Source organism: Gossypium hirsutum, chromosome A04 (genome assembly GCF_007990345.1).
Source record: "Gossypium hirsutum isolate 1008001.06 chromosome A04, Gossypium_hirsutum_v2.1, whole genome shotgun sequence".
Classification (NCBI taxonomy): Eukaryota; Viridiplantae; Streptophyta; class Magnoliopsida; order Malvales; family Malvaceae; genus Gossypium; species Gossypium hirsutum.
In genome coordinates this window covers 57974169-57993183 of record NC_053427.1, presented here as the reverse complement: position 1 = coordinate 57993183, position 19015 = coordinate 57974169, and the positions used below count along the sequence as shown (strand labels likewise).

The following is a 19015-nucleotide window of genomic DNA, read 5'->3' as shown; positions in this document are numbered from 1 at the left end:
TTAAATTTCTATATCAAATTATTAAACAATAAAATGATGTGAATACAATATTAATACATGTGTTAATATCTATATAAATGAATTATTAATGTGTAGTTTATATAAAAATTTATAATACTCTGAATAAATAAAAATTTATAATACTCTAAATAAATAAAAAAATAATATTATGAATCGACATAATGTATAAATTTGTAATAAATTTCAATACATTGCTTTAAACAAAATTTTATTCAAAATAAATCATAATAACAAATTATGCAAAATATAAATACAACTATCAACATATAAAAATTTTCTAAAAAAAATATCTAAAACATAAAAGGAAAACATATGTTACATTATTACTAAAAATTTTAAGCTCTATAAGTTAAAATATTATAAAATATAATGTAGCCTTTAGTCTTATGTTATTAGTTAAAAGATGAAGCAATCCTATATTGTCTAAGCACAAGCTGCAAACCTATTTATGAGTTTATATATACACATATCTCATATCTCACATTACTTAAGAAAATAAGGGAAATGAGACTTTGGCTCTATATAAAAGTCTGTTTTGTAAGTGTTATTTTCACATTAATAAGTGACAAAAAAAATGGTGATGTTACTTTTAGTGATGATGTGGTAAAAAGCACTTCCAGCTAGAAACGTTTTACTGGTCACATGTGAAAAGCTCTTCCAACTAGAAGCGTTTTATCAAAATTGGCCCATTCTCATAATTTTTCAAAAAAATGGCCTATTTTGTAATTTTATAAAAAAAGGTTTTATTTGGTAATTTAGTCTCAATAATAAAATAAAAATAAAATAATATTAATTTTTTTACGCAATGTCTAAAATTATCCATAGTCCCTCCCCAGTCCATAAATAAAAGGATAATACACTTCAACGCACTCAAATTTACATCCTCCTGAATTGATAACAATACTCATACCAATTGAGTTATGACTCAACCAACATAAAATAATAGTTAAAAAATATTGAAATTATATATTGAATTTATATTAATATTTTAAATTTTAAATTTTAAATTTTAAATTTATATATTAAACTTGTATTTTTTTCCTATATATTAAAATTATATTAACGTTTATGAATCTTATATACACCTTTTTAAAATAAAAAAACATCAAGAATCAATAAAAAAAAATTAAACCAAATAAAAGAGACATTGACAAAAAAAGTAAAGACAAACAAATAAATTAAGTTGCAAACGCAACTTCAAATTTTGGATCGGAGCTTAAAGTTCTAATTGCAAAATTACAACATGTTTAGTTCTAGATGTCCCATTGGAGATGGCTCGTGTTTTAATTGATAGGAATAAGTTTTTAGGCAATTCTTTTGTTTAAGTGTTACTCTTGTAATTTTGTTTTTTTCTCACCAAAAAAAATTACATGTTTTACTAATCTAACTCACCGGTGAGATCCAAGCAGTACATTAATTTTGGATGAATGGTGGTTATAATAATGTAAAATCTTTTATTTTATAGTTACAGTATTTAATTTCATTATATTTTTATTTTAAATTTTATTGAAAATAAATCTACTGTTTATCCAAAAATTTACATCAAAAACTGTGAAACACAAATGCATTTGAAGACTTAAATTATTCCATTAATTAGTTAAAATGTAGATAGATTTTCCATATTTTTCCCCAACGGGCCAAACGCAGATTGCTCTTTCCCTTATGCTCAAAAAGGACATTGGATTTCATCTGCCTTTCTATTTTTGGTTTTCTGAGGAATGACCTTTGAAAATATTCAAGACAAAGAAACAATGGTTAAAGGCTATCAATGAATATAAATAGCAACTGCAATTCTACCAAAACGCAACGTTTAGTTTCATTCCTCATCTTAATTTTTTCTATTTTTTAATTAACTTTTATATGAATATGCTGGGAAGTGTAAACGACTGTGGGTGTTGTGGATGTTGGTGGATGGCTGTATGTGTTGCTAAGGAAAAGAAGCTTTCATAATTAAAAAATTTATTTATTTTAATTTGAATTGATTCAAAATTGTATCATATTTAAAAAATTATTTTATATTAATATTTTATATATTTTATAATTAAATTTATATAAATTTTTTTATATATATAATTAAATTAATTTTTTTAAAAAACTTGTTCAGATTTGATTTAATACAGACCAAATGAATATGTTAAAGTTTAGAGAGATTTTATTACCATTCATAGGGTAAATAATATTTTTTTAAATTATATTTTTCATATTTTTAAAATTATCTAAAATGATTTTGTTAAAAAAATTGAACAATTTTTTTATATTTTTATTGAAAGTAAAAAAAAATTATTTTCAAAACATTTATGTACTGCAAGAATCAAATTGATAAAAAAAATGTAAATGTTGAAGGTTAAAAGAGTTATTTTAATTTTTTTCTAACAACCACATCAGCAATTATAATAGCAAAATTGAAGGGACCAAAACTTTTAAATAAAAAAATATAGGAGCTTAATATTTCAAAATTAAAGTATAGAGACTACATTTTAAATTTTAGAAGAGTATAACAACCTTTGGAATATTCAAACCTTTTAGATATTATATTATGTATTTGAATTTTAAATCTTTAAATGGATGTCATGTTATGAATTGTCATATGTAAATATGCATTACATTATTTTAAAAATCAAGGCGTGACTTTAAGTGTTTTTAAGCATATATTTTATCCAATTTAAATGTTACAGAAAAATTATGAGTAAAAATAAGCATTATATATAAAATATATATAACATAATGACAATTTAAGTACCAAAAAAAAATATTTTAAATAGCAAAACGGAAGAAAGTTGAATCGTGACATGAACCTGTACATATAGGATTGTCTAAGATTTGATGTGGAACCATAAATTTAACCTCAAATTCAGTTTCAAATTCCTTGCATCTAAGATATTCAATTGGTTGAAATCAATCACGCGAATAATTCAATATTAAACATATGTGGGTATTAACCCTTTCCTTCCCTGCCAAGGCCTCCAAATGTAATATTACGACTGATGAATCATGAAATGCAAATCAATAAGAAATAATCAACAGAATAAGGGCTTATACTTGGTCATTTTTGTCCCACAATGCGGGCTTACACTCAATTAATCAGAGAATTTTGTTTTAAACTAAAATAAACAGAAAACCAAAAATACTCAACGAGCACACAGGGTCCCAAACCTTATTTGTAATTTGTCTGATTCCACAGACTAAATTCGATGAGCAACGACAGAAGCTCAAAAGAAGAAGAAGAAAAAAACACTAGAACCCTAATATCAATACCGAAATTTACTCCTCTAAACATCACATATTTGACTACAAGCCTAATTTCTTAATATTTGTAGTCTTTGACATGAAGGCTCTCTGCAGCACCCTCACAAAGCTCAGCATCACCCTTGTATGTACCCAAAGTGGCCTCTGAGTTAGCCTTGCACCTAACGAGCAAAGCATCTTGCGCCTTCTTCACATTCTCCTCTTTTCCTGCCCAGGTCTTGAGAGTGCTCTGCTGAAGGGCACGTCCAAATGAGAATGAGAGTGACCATGGTTTCTTGGTCTGGAGCTTGTTCATGGCATTAAGGTTAAGAGTAGCCTCCTCCTCACTTTGCCCACCAGACAAGAATACAATAGCTGGGACTGCAGCAGGGACGGTTCGCTGCAAGGCACGAACAGTATACTCAGCAATAACATCTGGGGCAACCTTCGGGGAGTCCGAACCAGGGGTCACCATGTTAGGCTTCAAAAGAGTACCCTCAAGCATGACATGGTGGTCATTTAGAGCCTTGTAGCAAGCAGCAAGAACACGCTCTGTCACTGCAGCACACTTTTGAATGCCATGTGATCCGTCAACAAGAATTTCAGGTTCGACAATGGGGACAAGGCCACATTGCTGGCAGATGGCAGCATACATAGCTAGCCCGTTGGCATTTTCTTGGATTGCAAGCTCGGTTGGCTCATTAGCACTGATCTTAAGGACAGCACGCCATTTAGCAAAGCGAGCACCAGCTTCATAGTACTTCTGGCATCGCTGTGCAAGGCCATCCAGACCCTGGGTGAAAGTCTCGCCATTGGTTCCATTAAGCTCAACGGTACCCTTGTCGACCTTGATGCCAGGGAGGACACCACCTTCATTCAAAACATCAACGAAGGGCTTGCCTGCACATCAAATATCAATATCAGAAATCAACAACCATCCATAAGCTCTTAAAAAGGAATAACACTACCGAGGTTCTTAATATTATCAAAGTATGTCATTTTAATAATACCCGAAGCGGTTTTTTGATAAAGGGTTTCCTCGAAGAGAATAACACCACTGAGGTACTGAAGAGCTCCTGGAGCAGTGAAGAGGAGCTCACGGAGAGCACGCCTGTTTTCTTCAATATTTTCTACATTAATGCTTGAAAGACGCTTGCCAATGGTGCCGGTGGATTCATCAGCAGCAAGGATACCCTTTCCAGGGGTGCCAATGTAAGCAGCGTTTTTAGCCAACTCATCTACAATATTTAAATAATTAAAAGATAAGCCATCAATTCACGATAAAGAACAGAGATCAGAATGTTTAAAAAACTTAAGTAGCCTAAGGGTGAAGGATAAGGTTCACTAATCTCAGATCCAGAAAGATATCATGATACTATTAAGCACATCAGGGAGTAATAATTAAATTAAAACTTCAATAAATATATATTAAAAAATATTACGCAGTTATAAAAAAGGGATCGGAGAGATAATATCCGAGCAGGTGCATGCAGATCTAGATCTTCAAAATTTAACCCCAAAAACAAAGACGAACAAAATTATAATTAATATTATTCCTTAAAAAGAGGGAAAATCTATTATGTTCCTTTCGATTAAAGAGCAGCAAACAAATGACCATAGTTAATACCACTGACAATCAGATCGCAAGAAAAAAGAAGCAGGCCTTACAAGATCCAAATCTATACACCAAAAGAATATTGCTTTCATTAAAGTGACAAAACCACCAAGTCAACCAGATATATCACTCAATTAATTTAGTTAAACAGTAAGAACAAAGTTTTCTCGTAAAAATGTCATAACAATTAACAGATCAGACCAAAAATCTAAAGATCGAAAAAAAAAAACGAAGATGGATCAAAGAGATTAAGATTGTAAACATAAAATCAACGCCGAAGGGGAAAAAAGGAAGTAGAAAGGGAAGGGTAATTACCGGCGTATTTGCTAATGAAGCAAGACATTATGGTTGAATAGAAAAAAGGAGGATTGAATTGACCAGAAAGATGTTTTTTGGTGACAAGGAAAAGAGAGCGAGTGGAAAAGGAAGAGGGGTTGGGGTTTTTAAAAGAGAAGGGTTAGGGTTTTTAAAAGAGAAGGGTTAGGTTAAAATGGAAAGTAAGAGAGAGATAGGTGGGGGGTGATTTGGCTTTCTAGATTTTCGGGTATTTTTTCTTTTATTTTAATTTGTCGTCTTTCTCTTTACCAAGTAAGCAACCCATGTACTACTGCCCGTTAGATCTGTTCCTCACTTATTCGTTCATGGTTTTTCTTCTTCTTTCTTCTTTTTGCACTTTCACTCTTTTACCCCTCAAACTCTCAACAAACCTTTTTGAATCTCTGCTCCACCTAACATTTTCCATCCTCGGCTTGGGCTTTTTTCTTCTCTTTAATTTATTTTTATCTAATTAATATTAACTATTTTTTACCATAACAAACGGTTAAAGACCTAAAAGTCTGGTCATCTGAAACAACAGTGCAATCAAGAATTCTTTGCTACTCCACTTTCCGCTTTGATTTGATTTATGACGATCTCTTCAAATAAGGAGAAATTTGAGAACCCACGCACGATCAGGCGAAAAAAATGAAGTTATATATTATATGTATTTTGAAAATACATTAGTCTAAGCAATTCAAATTAAAGTTTTAAGGGTAAATTATATCGTGATTTATAGGTGAAAGTATCATGAATATTTTTGCATTATAAGTTATATTATATTATATTTTTTATTAAAAATAAATAAATTAATTCATATATATTAGATTAAAGAGTAAATTAATATTTCTATTAAAAATTTTATCCATTTTCACTGTTAACAATTGATGGAGAGTATAGATTGCAAATTAATATGAGCACTATTTAAATTAAAAGTGACGATTTATCATATTACAAATTTAATTATTCATAAGCATTATTCAAATTAAAAGTGATGATTTATCATCCAATGAATACATTTCCATGGGACATGTTTCTCTCAAGGAGTATGTCCAATATGAAGGGTTGTGACTCTTCAAATTGTATTCATAGAGTGCATATAAATAGAAGCATTATAGTGCTCACAAATATACAATCACAATCAATCTTATTTTCAAAAATTAGAGTAAGAGTTAGGGAATTCCTTGATTTTGCTAATCAAAGGAAATTCAAAACTTCATTGTATGCTGGGAGGACCTTTGTCTTAACCTTCTAGCAACTTTGTGTGGGAGCAAATAATTCTCTTTGGAAAGCCTCATTCGTGCCTCGAAGTCTACTGTTTATTTCCATACAAGTCTCCAGTTCTATCGTCTCCACTCAATTATCCAACAATCAAAGAGAACAAATTCTGGAGATGGCGACGAAGGCTAACACCGCATTCAAAGTGATGAACCAAGAGTTTGTGAAACTTGACCAATTTGATGGTTCAAATTTCAATCGTTGGAAGGACAAGATGTTGTTCCTTCTTACTGTCTTAAATGTGGAGTACGTTCTGGATCCAAACCTACAACCTGTGGAGAATCCCGCCCCCAATGCAAATTTTGAGGAAATTGAAAAAGTGGCTGAACTCAAGAAGAAGCACGAAGAAGACACTTCCACATGTTGAGGATACATCCTCAACACCTTGCCTGGTCGATTGTATGATCTTTACATGTCAATGCAATCCCTGGTGGAAATATGGAAAGCTCTTGAAGAGAAATACAACACGAACAACAAGGTACTAATAATTTTTTAATGATGAAGTATTTCGAATTCAAAATGCTCGATAGTATCCTGATTATGGATCACGTCCATGAATTACAAGTCCTTGTAAGCAGGCTTCATGAATTAAAAGTTGTTATTCCGGAATTATTACAAGTTGGGCCTATCATCTCTAAGTTGCCCTCGTCTTGGAACATTATCAGAAGAAACTTCTGCATATGGCAGATGACTTCACTGTGGAGAAAATACTTAGGCATTAAAGTATTGAAGAGGAAACTTAGAAGCGTGATGCGGTGTATCTTCTCTAAAGTTCTAAAGTGAACCATGTAAGCGAGTCCAAGAACTCTCGAAATGGTAAGCGAAAGGCCACATCTGAGACCAAGTACGTGCAAGATAAGAAGAAAAAAACTCTCAATTGTTATAATTACAATAAGAAAGGACACTATATTAAGGATTGTAGACTTCTCAAGAAGAAGCAAGATGCCACAATTTCCAAAGCCAATATGGTGGAAGGCATGAACTTAGTGGCCATGGTTACGGAAGGGATCAAAAATTTAGAGATTGGTATAATTACTGAACTCAACATAGCCATGAATGATAAGTCCTGTAATTGGTGGCTCGACTCTGGAGCTACTATCTATGTGTGTAATAACCAACAACAATTCAAGAGTTATAAACTAGTGGCAAACCGTGAAATGCTTATGGGCAACTATCAATCGATTAAGGTGCTCGGTCAAGGGACAGTGGAACTCAACTTCACATGGGAAGAAATTGACTTTGACTAATGTGTTGCATGTTCCTGATGTAAGAAAGAATTTAGTGTCTGCAAGTATTCTATGTAACAAGGGGTTCAAGATTATCTTGGAATCCAATAAGTTTGTCTTACTTAAGGGTGATATATATGAAGGAAAAGGATATTGTAACGAGGGTATGTTCAAGTTAAGCATTGATATGAATAAAGTTAATTCTTCTACTTATATTGTTGAATCTTATCCTTTGTGGCATGCGCGTTTAGTACATTTTAATTTTAAAAGTTTACAATATATGCAAAAGAATGGTTATATAAGTCTAAGTAATGATGAGTTTGAGGATAAATGTGAAATTTGTATTTAATAAAAAATTACCAAGAAGCCGTTTCCTAATAAATGTGAAAGGAATTCACAAGTGTTAGTTTTAATTTATTCAGATGTTTGTGAATTAAATAGAATACTAACAAGAGGTAGAAAACTATATTTTATCAATTTTATAGATGACTTCTCTAGATTTACTTATGTGTATCTCATGAGAAGTAAATAGAAGGCTTTTGATATGTTTAAATGTTTTAAAAATGAGGTTGAGAATTTGATTATAAGAAAATCAAAGTGCTTTGTAGTGATAGAGGTGGTGAATATTTTTCAAATGAATTTAATATATTTTGTGGGGAACAAGGTGTGGTACATGATTGTTCCACTCCTTATACTCTGTAACAAAATGGTTTGGCGAAAAGAAAGAACTGTATTTTAGTAGATATGATTAACTCGATGTTGTTAAATGCTAAACTTCCATATAATTTATGGGGTAAAGCATTATCGATTGCGTGTTATATTCTTAATAGAATACCATCGAGAAAATTCAAAGTATCTCCATATGAGTTATGAAAGGGTCGGATGCCAAACGTAGTTTGTTTCAAAGTGTAGGGATGTTTGGCTTACTATAGAGTTCCTGACCAACAGAGAACAAATTTAGGTCCAAGAGCCTTCAAGGGTGCATTTGTTGGATATGCCCAACACTCTAATGCTTATCGTGTTCTTGACTTAGTGTCAAATATGACAATTGAAACAAGAGATGTTGTATTCATTGAAAATAAGATTTTCAATGATTCGATAGATTCGAAAAAAGAATATCAACCAATGATCTCAAGTGATCAAACCAAAAGAAGTCTTTGTGATAATAAGGATACGAAACCGAAAAAAAAGTCAAAGAGTGATAAAAGCAAAGGACTTTGGTCCTTATTTCATTTCCTCACAATCTCTAGCATTCCTTGTTGAGGAAAATAGAGAATCCATAAGGCATAATTGCAAAAAAAGCCCTCAACCTTTAGGGGCTTTTGGATATATGCCCCTAACTTTTTTATTTTTTGATTGACACCCTTAACGTTACGATTTTTTCAAAAATCAGCCTAGTTTTAACGGTCAACATGAGTTGACCGTTAATTAAACTGTAGGTCAACATAGTAGCCTATGTGGCATGCCATATAAGCGCATGACGTCATAGATGACGTCATCTATTTCACAAATTTTTTTCTCTCATTTTCTCTCTTGCCAAACACATGGTTGCTGCCATTTTTTTTCTCTCATTTTCTCTCTTTCCAAACATTATTTTTCTTCTTCAAAACATATGGTTGGCTCATTTCATCTACAAGAATCTCTAAAACATATGAAATGGCATTCCAAATTAGTTGTGAAGATCGTCAATTTGTTTTTCAAATGACTTGGAAAGCTCAGAAATAGAAGTTTTGCAAACTGACAGCAACACAAATTGACAATAAGATGATGAAAATTTCACTAAAATGTAAAATATGTGTGGCGTGATGAAAATTCAATTTGCATAGGTAAAGCTAGATGAAGGATCCACCGATTTCACCGATTTAAAAGCAACTTACATAATCAGCTTCCAGATGATCTTTTATGAACTCTTTCGTTAGGTTTCTATTAATTTTCGATAAATCAGGGAACTCTGCTAAGCAGTAAACACTGTAAAATGTAGCAATAATAATGAAAGACCTTGTTGAAATAGCAGTGGCGATGAAAAGAAGTAGCACGAAAATACCACGGGAAGCAGTGGCTTGTGCATCTACCATGAATTCTGCATATGAAGCCTGAAATTGAACACAACAAAAAGGAAATTAAATGATAGTGTCGAAATTGGGAAAAAATTTTAATTGTAGAATATGGTTAATTTCTCTTTTATTCATCGTCGAAAGATTTACTTTCATACTTCATAGCTTTCATCAATCTTTTCCAATATCCTCTTGTATTCCTTTTCAACTTCCTCAATCGCTTGTTGGCATGCTTGTGTCTAGATCTGTCAAATTAGGAAAAACAATTAGCAGTAGAAAAATTAAGAAAAAAATTAACAGTCTAATTATAACAACTTTTAAAATTCAAAGGTCCTATGATTTCATATAAATAATCAAACGGATCAACAAGAATAAATGAGAGAGACCTTGAAGCGCTTTGGAGGCGCGAGTGAGAGGCGTCAAGATCTTTAAGAATCTCAGAGTGAGATCGGTTGATGAGGTTACGCTTTATATCCTCCAGTCGAGAAGATGCAAATTCCTTGAGATTGAAGATGGTGGTTAGGGTTTTGTGATTAGTCGGTGAGGATTGAAGGTTGAAGAAAGCGAAAGCTAAAGTTGAATGGGAGGCGTTAGCTGCTATAGTCCTCTTCTTTTTGTTGAAAATGGTTGATTTGAGTGAAGAATGGTTATCCTCTCGAGCAGGGGATGCCACTAGCAATGGCAATGGTCGATTACTTCTCCTCTGCATTTTCGTTCACAGGAGCCAGCAATTTTGCTTTCAATTGGATGAATTGTATTTGTAGTTGCAAACTGGCTAATGGGTTTTATTATAATAATAGAGATTCTTGTAGATGAAGTGAACCAACAATATGTTTTGAAGAAGAAAAATGGTGTTTGGGAAGAGAGAAAATGAGAGAAAAAATGGCAGCAACATGTTTGGCAAGAGAGATAATGAGAGAAAATTTTGTGAAATAGATGACATCTTCTATGACGTTGTGGGCTTATGTGGCATGCCACATAAGCTATTATGTTGACCTAGAATTTCATTGACGGTCAACTCACGTTGACCGTTAAAACTGGGCTGATTTCTGAAAAAATTGTAACATTGAAGGTGTCAATCAAAAAATAAAAAAAGTTAGGGGCATATATCCAAAAGCCTCCAAAGGTTGAGAGCTTTTTTTTTAATTATGCCAATCCATAATTAGGAAGATCCTGATAATGTTTTAATGTGGACAGTGATCCACAATCCTATGGTGAAGCCATGACTTCTAAGGATGCAACATTTTGGAAAGAGATGATCAATGATGAAATGGATTCAATATTATCCAACTACTTGGATTCTAGTTGATCTTCCTCAAGGATCGAAGCCTATCGGGTGTAAATAGGTGTTTAAAAGGAAAAATACTCCAACAGGGGGTTTTTAAACCTTTAAGGCTAAGTTGGTGGCTAATGGATTTAGGAAAAAAGAAGGCCTAGATTATTTTGACACTTATGCACTAGTGGCTAGGATGACCTCCATTCGAATTCTTATAGCACTTGTATCTATCCATAAGTTACATGTACATCAAATGGATGTTAAGACGACTTTTTTGAATGGTGATCTTGAAGAGGAAGTCTACATGGAGTAACCAGAAGGTTTTGTGCTTCCTAGGAATGAACATAAGGTGTGTAAGTTGATCAAGTCATTATATGGTTTAAAACAAGTGCCTAGACAATGGGATGAGAAATTTGACTCGGTTATCTTGTCATATGGTTTTTTACATAATGGTGCGGATAAATGTATTTTCACTAAATTCATTGATAGGTATGGTGTAATTATTTATCTCTATATAGATGATTTGTTGATTTTTGGTATGAACATGGAAGGTGTTCGTGAGACCAAAGAGTATCTAGTCTCAAAATTTAAAATGAAAGATCTCAATGAGGTAGATACAATTCTAGGTATAAAAGTGAAAAATCATGAAAAGAGCTTTGCTCTAAGTCAATCTCACTACATCGAGAAAGTACTGGAAAAGTTTAAACACTTGAATATCAAGGATTCGAACACTCTATATGAATCGAACTTCAAGTTAAGTGAGAATAACTACAGGGCTATAATGCAACTTGAATACGCCAGTGCAATCGAAAGTCTAATGTATACAATACATTGTACTAGAACTAATATCACATTTGCTGTGTGAAAATTGGTGAGATTTACAAATTGTCCTAGTATCGATCATTGGAAAGACATTTGTAGGATTTTTGGCTATATTAAGAAAACAAAAAATTTGGAATTATTCTATAATGATTATCTTGCAGTACTAAAAGGTTACTCGGATATAAGTTGGATTACAAGTCTAAGTGACAATAAGTCTATATCGGGATGGATTTTTACAATAAGAGGTGGAGCCATTAGTTGGGCCTCCAAGAAACAAGCTTGCATGTAACAACCCGATTTTGGGGCTAGTCGGAACAGTGGTTTTGGAACCACGAATTCGACGTAGAAAAAAAGCATTTATTATTATTATATTTTTATGGTCTATAGTTTTATGGAACTATTCTGTGAAAATCTCGTTCGAAAATTTTGACATTCGGGCACTCAATTTAGTCAAAAGGACTAAATTGAAAAAAGTGCAAAAGTTGAGTTCTACTTGTTAAAGGTGTCCAATTGCTATGAGATTTTAAACTAGAGGTCCTTAGTTGGTAATTAGACCATTAGATAAGTTAGTGGACAAAAATGGACATGAATAGGTAAAATTTCAAAGTTATGCATTAAGGGTATTTTTGTCATTTAGTAAATAAAAGAATAAAAAAGGGAAAATCAAGTCAAAATTGCTGTCCATCTTCTTCACCTTGGCCAATTTTTTTAAGGAGACCATATCTAGGGTTTCTTCAACTTTCAAGCTTGATTGTAAGTACATCCTAGAACCATCTTTGATGCTCTTTACATTTTTGAAGTCCTCGTAACCCGATTTACCTATTTCTACCATTATTTTGAAGTAGGATTCATGTTTAAAAATTTACCCATGTGTGGCATGCATGTATTTTTATGTTTGATGGAAGATATTGTATGTTTAAAGTGTGATAAACAACTTTTACTAAGCGATTTTTAGTGAAAATGCATAAAAAGGACTTATTTGTAAAAATTATAAAAATGGGTAGTAGAAATGTTATTTGATAAAAAATGTGGACCGTTATGAGCATGATTTAGGTTTAGCTAGGCTTGGGTAACAAAGAAAATGGATACATTTCATTTTACAAGCCTAAGGACTAATATGTAAATATGTCAAAGTTAGGGGCAAAAATATAATTTTTTCATAAGTTGATTTTTGGACAGCATTGAGTAATGTAATAATTAAATAAGTTAAATTTGTTATTATAGATCAAGAAAAACTAAGTTCGGACCTTGATCGGGGGAAAAGTAAAGTTATTGACGATTAAGTTCAATTCATACTATTTTGTACTGAGGTAAGTTTGTGTGTAAATAATGCAATGTTATATTATGTATTTAATGCTTAATGTTGCATAAATTGTACGATTGTTTATATGGAAATATTCAACGAAGTTTCGACGATGAGAAAAATCCCGGTTGAACTTTAAGAATAGATTAGGATACAAGTGACATGTCACTAGAAAGCCATGAGTTATGTGATTTATGTGAATCTGGGTGCTGGTCATGTACGTCCTACCAGTGGTTGAGTAGTCCAGCCACTACAGGAAAATAGGGTTTTAGCGGCATTTTTAGCGGCGTTTTATCAAAAAACGTCGCAAAAATTGAAAAACACAGAGCAATAGCGGCGTTTTGGTAAAACGCCGCTAAAAACAGAGTAATAGCGGCGCTTTTGGCAAAACGCCGCTAAAAACCAGAGCATTAGCGACACTTTTGGAAAAACGCCGCTAAAAACAGAGCAATAGCGGAGCTTTTGGCAAAACGCCGCTAAAAACCAGAGCATTAGCGGCGCTTTCGACAAAACGCCACTAAAAGTCATATAACTCTTAAACCCTAAAAAAATCATAAACACTAATCTATAACCCCTAAAACAATAATTATTAAAATTTATGGTTATACAATATATTAAATATTTTCTTATATAATCATAAAAGAGATAGTATTGAATTTAAAATATCGAATTAAATTTGAATTTAAAATATCGAATTAATTATCATTATAGTTTAAGGTTTAGGGTTTAAGATATATGATTTAGGGTTTAAGGTTTATGAGTTAACTATGGTTTAAGATATATAGTTTAGGGTTTAAGGTTTAGGAGTTAACTAGTATTTGAAGGTTTATGATGAATTATGGGTTTAGGGGTTAGGGTTGGAGTTTAAGGTGTAAGGGTTTGGGGTTAAAGGTTCAAGGGTTAGTGTTTATGTTTATGGGATAGGGGTTAAGAGGTTTACGGTTTAAATTAATTAGTATTTTTTTAATTTATATATTAAACAATTTCTTATATAATTGTAAAAGAGATAATATTAATTTGAATATATTAAACTTATGATTATAGTTTAAATTATTTAAGAGATAATACTACAATTTCAAAATTTCAAAATTACAATGACTAAAAAAACAAAATTAAAGTAAAATGACTAAATCCACAACTTACATATAATTCAATGACTAATAGAAAAATAATAATAATTAAAAATATTTAACTTGTTTATATTTTAAAAATTAATAAATATCAAATGAAAATAAAATGTATATATTTATAAAAAAATTAAAAAATTAAATTTACATTAAGTATTTATAAATATGATGTATTAAGTAAAATTTAATTAGAAATTTAAGGGGTTAGTGGCGTTTTTCGAAAAAACGCCGCAAAAAATAAAATAATTTAACGTCATTTTAATTGAAGATTTAGGGGATTTGTGGCGTTTAAAAAAAAAACGCCGCAAAAAAAACATAATTGTTTACTTAGCCATTCACCCCAACGCAAAACAATTTTCCAATTCTCTAATTTCTCCTAATCCCTAAATTTCCCCCAAAAGAATCAGCAGACACGGTGAAGACTCATTGTTTTCCTGTCATTCTTTTGTAGCTTTGGTTATCCACCGGCCAAAAAAACACACGCTATAGAAGGAAGAGAGTTTTCGTGAGAGGGAAACCCTAAGTTTTCTCTGGTGTTTCTGGTTTTTGTGATTTTTGATATTCGCTGCTTCAACGGAGACTCATTTCAGGTATCAATCTCTTTTTTAGTTTCAGATCCATGCTTTTTTACTTGTATATCAGTGGGTTTTTCTTAGGGTTTTTGGTTTGCAGCTTTAGAAATTACTGTTTGATTCCGTCTTTCAAATCTACAGATGTCGGTCTTGCTCTTCATTTTTGTTTGTTTATCGTCTAGTATACGTTGTTCTTTATTTTTGGATTGTTTGTTTCCTTCTGTTAAATATTATAGCTTTTGCGTTAGTTTCTATTTCTTTAAGTCTTTGCTTAGCAGAATACTAATTGCCTAAACAAAAAGCATCCATATGTAAATTGTTTATTGCATCTGTGTTGGCCTGATTTTAGTTCTAGGAAGCCGGTGGGAGTTGTGACGCATGTAGAGTTTATTTGGTTTGTACTAATTTGGCCAACAATTGATATGCCTAAATTGTTTGTAGTTAACAGGTGATATACATGATGAAGTGGAGAGTCATAATCGTATGCTTGACCGGATGGTGTGTAATTACAGCTGTTAAACCCAAAACTTCCAACTTTCATGAAAAATTCTGGTTTTCTTGTTATTTAACTGATTTTGTTGTAAATCAGGGCAATGGCATGGATGCTACAAGGGGCATAATGTCTGGCACCATGGATCGGTTCAAGAAGGTATCTAAACAAGTTTTGCGCTACTATTTTAACTTCATGTTTATTTAATTCAGTTTCTGATAAAAATTGGCTGAATATTATGAGGCTGCTGCTTTATAGGTGTTCGAGAAGAAGTCCAACAGGAAAATAATGGGGGTATGTATATCTGATTCTAACATTAATTTTATTTGATTGAGGGGATACTATTACGTAGATATAACTGCTTGGAGACACGATATGTTTGCAAGTAGAGACACAATATAACTGCATAATTTGGTTTTGCTGACAAAACTTTAACTGAACAACCTTAGCTTTAAGGTTCCATTTCCAGACATTCATGGCGGTGCAATCTTTTTTATTTAATAAAACTATTTTTTGGGTGAAATATTAAGAACAATAAAATACTAGTAGTCTGTATAACATAGCATTAGTTAAAAGAGAAAGGTTGATTGCAACCTTTAACCATTGCTTTTTGTGTGCACTTCATAACTGTTGCTTTGTCTTTCGAGTTTTAGAGGGAAGTTATGTATTTATGTAATTTACATAAGTGGAAACAAAATGCCTAATAATAAAATCACTAAAACTGATTGGACACATCTCTCCATTCTCTAACTTAATCATTCACTTCATTTTCTGATTTAACTTACATGTAGCTTTGGATTATGTCTTCATTGTTCTACCCACACTCTTTGCCTTACATGTAGTGGGAATTTATTGATATACTTTGTCACTTACTTGTGTATCTTGGCTGTTGGGAATTTAACATTTCTAGCTTCAGCACTTAGCAAAACCTGTCACATTTTAATTACAAAATTCTTTGTATGCAGTAGACATTATGAAGTGGAACCAAACATGATTAGAAAAGTACAGATTTGTGAGTTACTAGAGCCGACAGTAACAAGCATAACTCACGATTAGAGGTGTTATTGGCGAGATTCAACTTAGAATTACGCATGTTGTTAATAGATTTTATATTTGTTCAAATTCAGCTTGATTTGGAATATGCACTTAAAATTTTGTCTCATCTTAAGTCTATTTCATTTTATTTTTTAAAAATGCTATTTTATATTTAATCTAATATTTAGTAATTTATGTATTTTTCATTCATTAAATTTTTATGTATAGTCATTTTATTTTTTTTAATGCTTACATTATAGTATTATATATTACTATAAATCTTATTGGTAAAATTTTGCTATCTGTCCTGTATTATGTATAAATTTACATACTTGTCCATTTTTGTGAACAACAGGAGTATTTGCTCATGTATTAAAGGATTGCTCGCAGCAGTGGTGGTCAATAGCTTGGCCGACGAACTTAACCACTCCATCGAATCATCTCAATTTTAAGGAATGGATGGCGTGGAACTTAGCTCCAAAAGCCTGGCATCATGTTCACAAAGTGCCATGGAAAGTCTTTTTCTCCTTTATTATTTGGCAAATCTTGCTTGCCTTAAAATGCAAGAATCTTCAAAAACCACAATGACCACAGTCGAGTGGTCCAGCCAACTCCGAGCAAGGCTGTGGAATTTTTGCCATGTCTGGACCCATGTTAACATTTAATCCTATACCCTCGTACATAATATTTTTGTTATTGTTGTTCTCATAAGGGGTCTTTACATCCTTTCAGAAAGATTATTATGTATGAGAAGTGGATGTCTACATTCATTCACTTTGAAAACTTCTAAACTTGTCCTACCAATATCTTAAAACTTATTGAATTGTTTGTATTTTCAGTAAACTTTTATGTTTTTATCCTGGAAAATATCAATCCCAAATATTTTATCATATTAATGTTTTTGAACCTTGCATAATTTTTTTAGATGGACCTTGGAGTTGGCTCCTTTGTGCTAATGAATGCAGTTACTTCACGGCAAGCACGAAACATCAAATCATCAATGTGAGTCGTTATATTTTCCAGATGTTGGTGTTAATTTGTCATGTATATTGCTTACCATTGTAAATTCTTTCTCTTCTGAGCATACGTTATAATTTTGGCATCACAATTTTCTTTTGTGCATGCAGCATATCTAAATTTGGTATGCAGTATATAGATGTATATTGTTTCAGATCTATGTTCCACTAACTTTTCAAAATGCTTCCTAAGGAGTTGGTGGAAGGCAGCCTTTAAATCTGCAACTCCGCTACTACTGTTAGGATTTGCTAGACTTGCTTCTACATTGAATCTAGACTATCAGGTAGAATATATTTCTTTGCGCTGGACTTTTTGTAATAATAGTTGTTTGCAATGGAATAGGATAAGTTGTGTACTATATCTACTTGCTAATATAAAACAAATGGAACTCTGGGAGATGTCTAAAATAATGCTCCAAACCAGTTTGTACTCAAAGCATTTTGCATAATAAGGTTTTAGTTAAATGACGCCTTTCTTAATGTTGGTAGTTCAACATTTTAGCTGTTGATGATTGATGATCAATACTTTTTTTCGTTTAATGGAATTTCTCCCTTGTAGGTACATGTGGGGGAATATGGAGTCAACTGGAATATGGAGTTCAACATTTTGGCATTATTTTCTCACCAGGATGAATTATGTTTTAGAAATTCTAATACTTTGTGTGTTTGTATGTGTGTATTTTTTTTATGTATTAAATTACATATTGAATTAATGTTTATGTATTAAATTTAAATTCATTAATTTTTATATTTAGTTTAGAAGTTTAAATTTTAATGGAAAATTTAATTTAATTAATATTTTTTATTTATCCTTAAAAGTATATAGTTTAAAGCTCAAATTTCAAAAATTAAACATAATATAATATTTAACATAGAAATAAATATTATTTAATTAAAATAAAATAATTTTTTTAAGATCATTGTTTTTAGCGGCGTTTGTGAAAAAAGCACCGCTAAAGGTCATGGTCTTTAGCGGCGTTTGCTTAAAAAGCGTCGCTAAAGGTCATGGTTTTAGCAGCGTTTGAGAAAAATGCGCCACTAAAGATCATGGTTTTTAGCGGCGTTTTTTAAAAGCGCCGCTAAAAGTTCTAGTCTTTAGCGGCATTTGCAAAAAAGGTGCCGCTAAAGGTCATGGTCTTTAGCGGCATTTTTTTTCAAAAAAACGCCACTAATTTTTGCGGCGTTGCATATAGCGACGTTTTTTGCGGCGCTTGGGAAAGCGCCGCTAAAAGTATTAGCGGCGCTTAAAAACACCGCTAAAGGTAAAAAAACGCCGCTAAAAGTCTGTTTTCCTATAGTGAGCATGTGTTGCGAATACCTGACAGGTTATGTGAGCAGCGTACGTAGCTACGTCTTGACTGACAACTTGTGTGAGCAGGCCTGTGATTAGCTCGTGTACGAGCCCTATGTATTATGAGATATGAGGTAGCATTGGCTACATATGTGGCACTAATGTGCAAGACCTTCTATGTATCCGATAATATTTCAAGTGTTCAACGGATAATCCGAAGAGTATGTCAAAGATGACAAAGTGTGTAACTATGTTATGAGTTGGTACAGGTATGTATGTAAAACTTATGAGTATAAACTTTAGTATGAGTTGAACTCTTGGTAAGAATGCTAATGAGTAAGCTAAGCCT

The 19015-nt window shown here is 32.1% G+C and overlaps 2 protein-coding genes across 19 annotated transcripts; one reads left to right on the top strand and one right to left on the bottom strand.

The window, feature by feature from the left end:
• Positions 1 to 3035: 3035 nt before the first annotated feature.
• LOC121228124 (fructose-bisphosphate aldolase 6, cytosolic) lies at positions 3036 to 5602 on the bottom strand. Its single transcript, XM_041111282.1, has 3 exons — positions 5177 to 5602; positions 4257 to 4484; positions 3036 to 4146 (listed from the first exon to the last, which is right to left on the bottom strand). Exons 1-3 carry the CDS (start codon positions 5202 to 5204, stop codon positions 3326 to 3328), a joined length of 1077 nt encoding a protein of 358 aa, XP_040967216.1. The 5' UTR covers positions 5205 to 5602; the 3' UTR covers positions 3036 to 3325.
• Positions 5603 to 14535: 8933 nt separating this feature from the next.
• LOC107917440 (uncharacterized protein At4g17910) lies at positions 14536 to 18113 on the top strand. Of its 18 annotated transcripts, XR_005925582.1 has the most exons (8): positions 14601 to 14852; positions 15276 to 15332; positions 15424 to 15483; positions 15583 to 15618; positions 16753 to 16871; positions 17325 to 17361; positions 17569 to 17659; positions 17935 to 18113. XR_005925582.1 is itself a non-coding variant. In XM_041111278.1 (7 exons), the coding sequence occupies exons 2-7, from the start codon at positions 15318 to 15320 to the stop codon at positions 18100 to 18102; spliced, it is 435 nt and encodes a 144-aa protein (XP_040967212.1). In that variant the 5' UTR covers positions 14593 to 14852; positions 15283 to 15317; the 3' UTR covers positions 18103 to 18113. The 18 variants fall into 18 exon arrangements, 7 of the variants coding, with proteins under 7 accessions (XP_040967214.1, XP_040967212.1, XP_040967211.1 ...); XR_005925585.1 differs by having other exon boundaries at positions 14536 to 14852; positions 16715 to 17361; XR_005925586.1 differs by having other exon boundaries at positions 14584 to 14852; positions 15283 to 15332; positions 16715 to 17361.
• Positions 18114 to 19015: the final 902 nt, after the last annotated feature.

What these genes read in the sequence shown, in the direction of transcription:
- LOC121228124 (XM_041111282.1), bottom strand. Translation starts at nt 5,204, where the DNA reads ATGTCTTGCTTCATTAGCAAATACGCCG. An exon ending in CTTCATTAGCAAATACGCCG is followed by an intron (nt 4,485 to 5,176) that starts GTAATTACCCTT and finishes TAAATATTGTAG; the next exon opens with ATGAGTTGGCTAAAAACGCT. An exon ending in TTATCAAAAAACCGCTTCGG is followed by an intron (nt 4,147 to 4,256) that starts GTATTATTAAAA and finishes TTTGATGTGCAG; the next exon opens with GCAAGCCCTTCGTTGATGTT.
- LOC107917440 (XM_041111276.1), top strand. An exon ending in CCATGGATCGGTTCAAGAAG is followed by an intron (nt 15,484 to 15,582) that starts GTATCTAAACAA and finishes GCTGCTTTATAG; the next exon opens with GTGTTCGAGAAGAAGTCCAA. An exon ending in CGAAACATCAAATCATCAAT is followed by an intron (nt 17,362 to 17,568) that starts GTGAGTCGTTAT and finishes ATGCTTCCTAAG; the next exon opens with GAGTTGGTGGAAGGCAGCCT.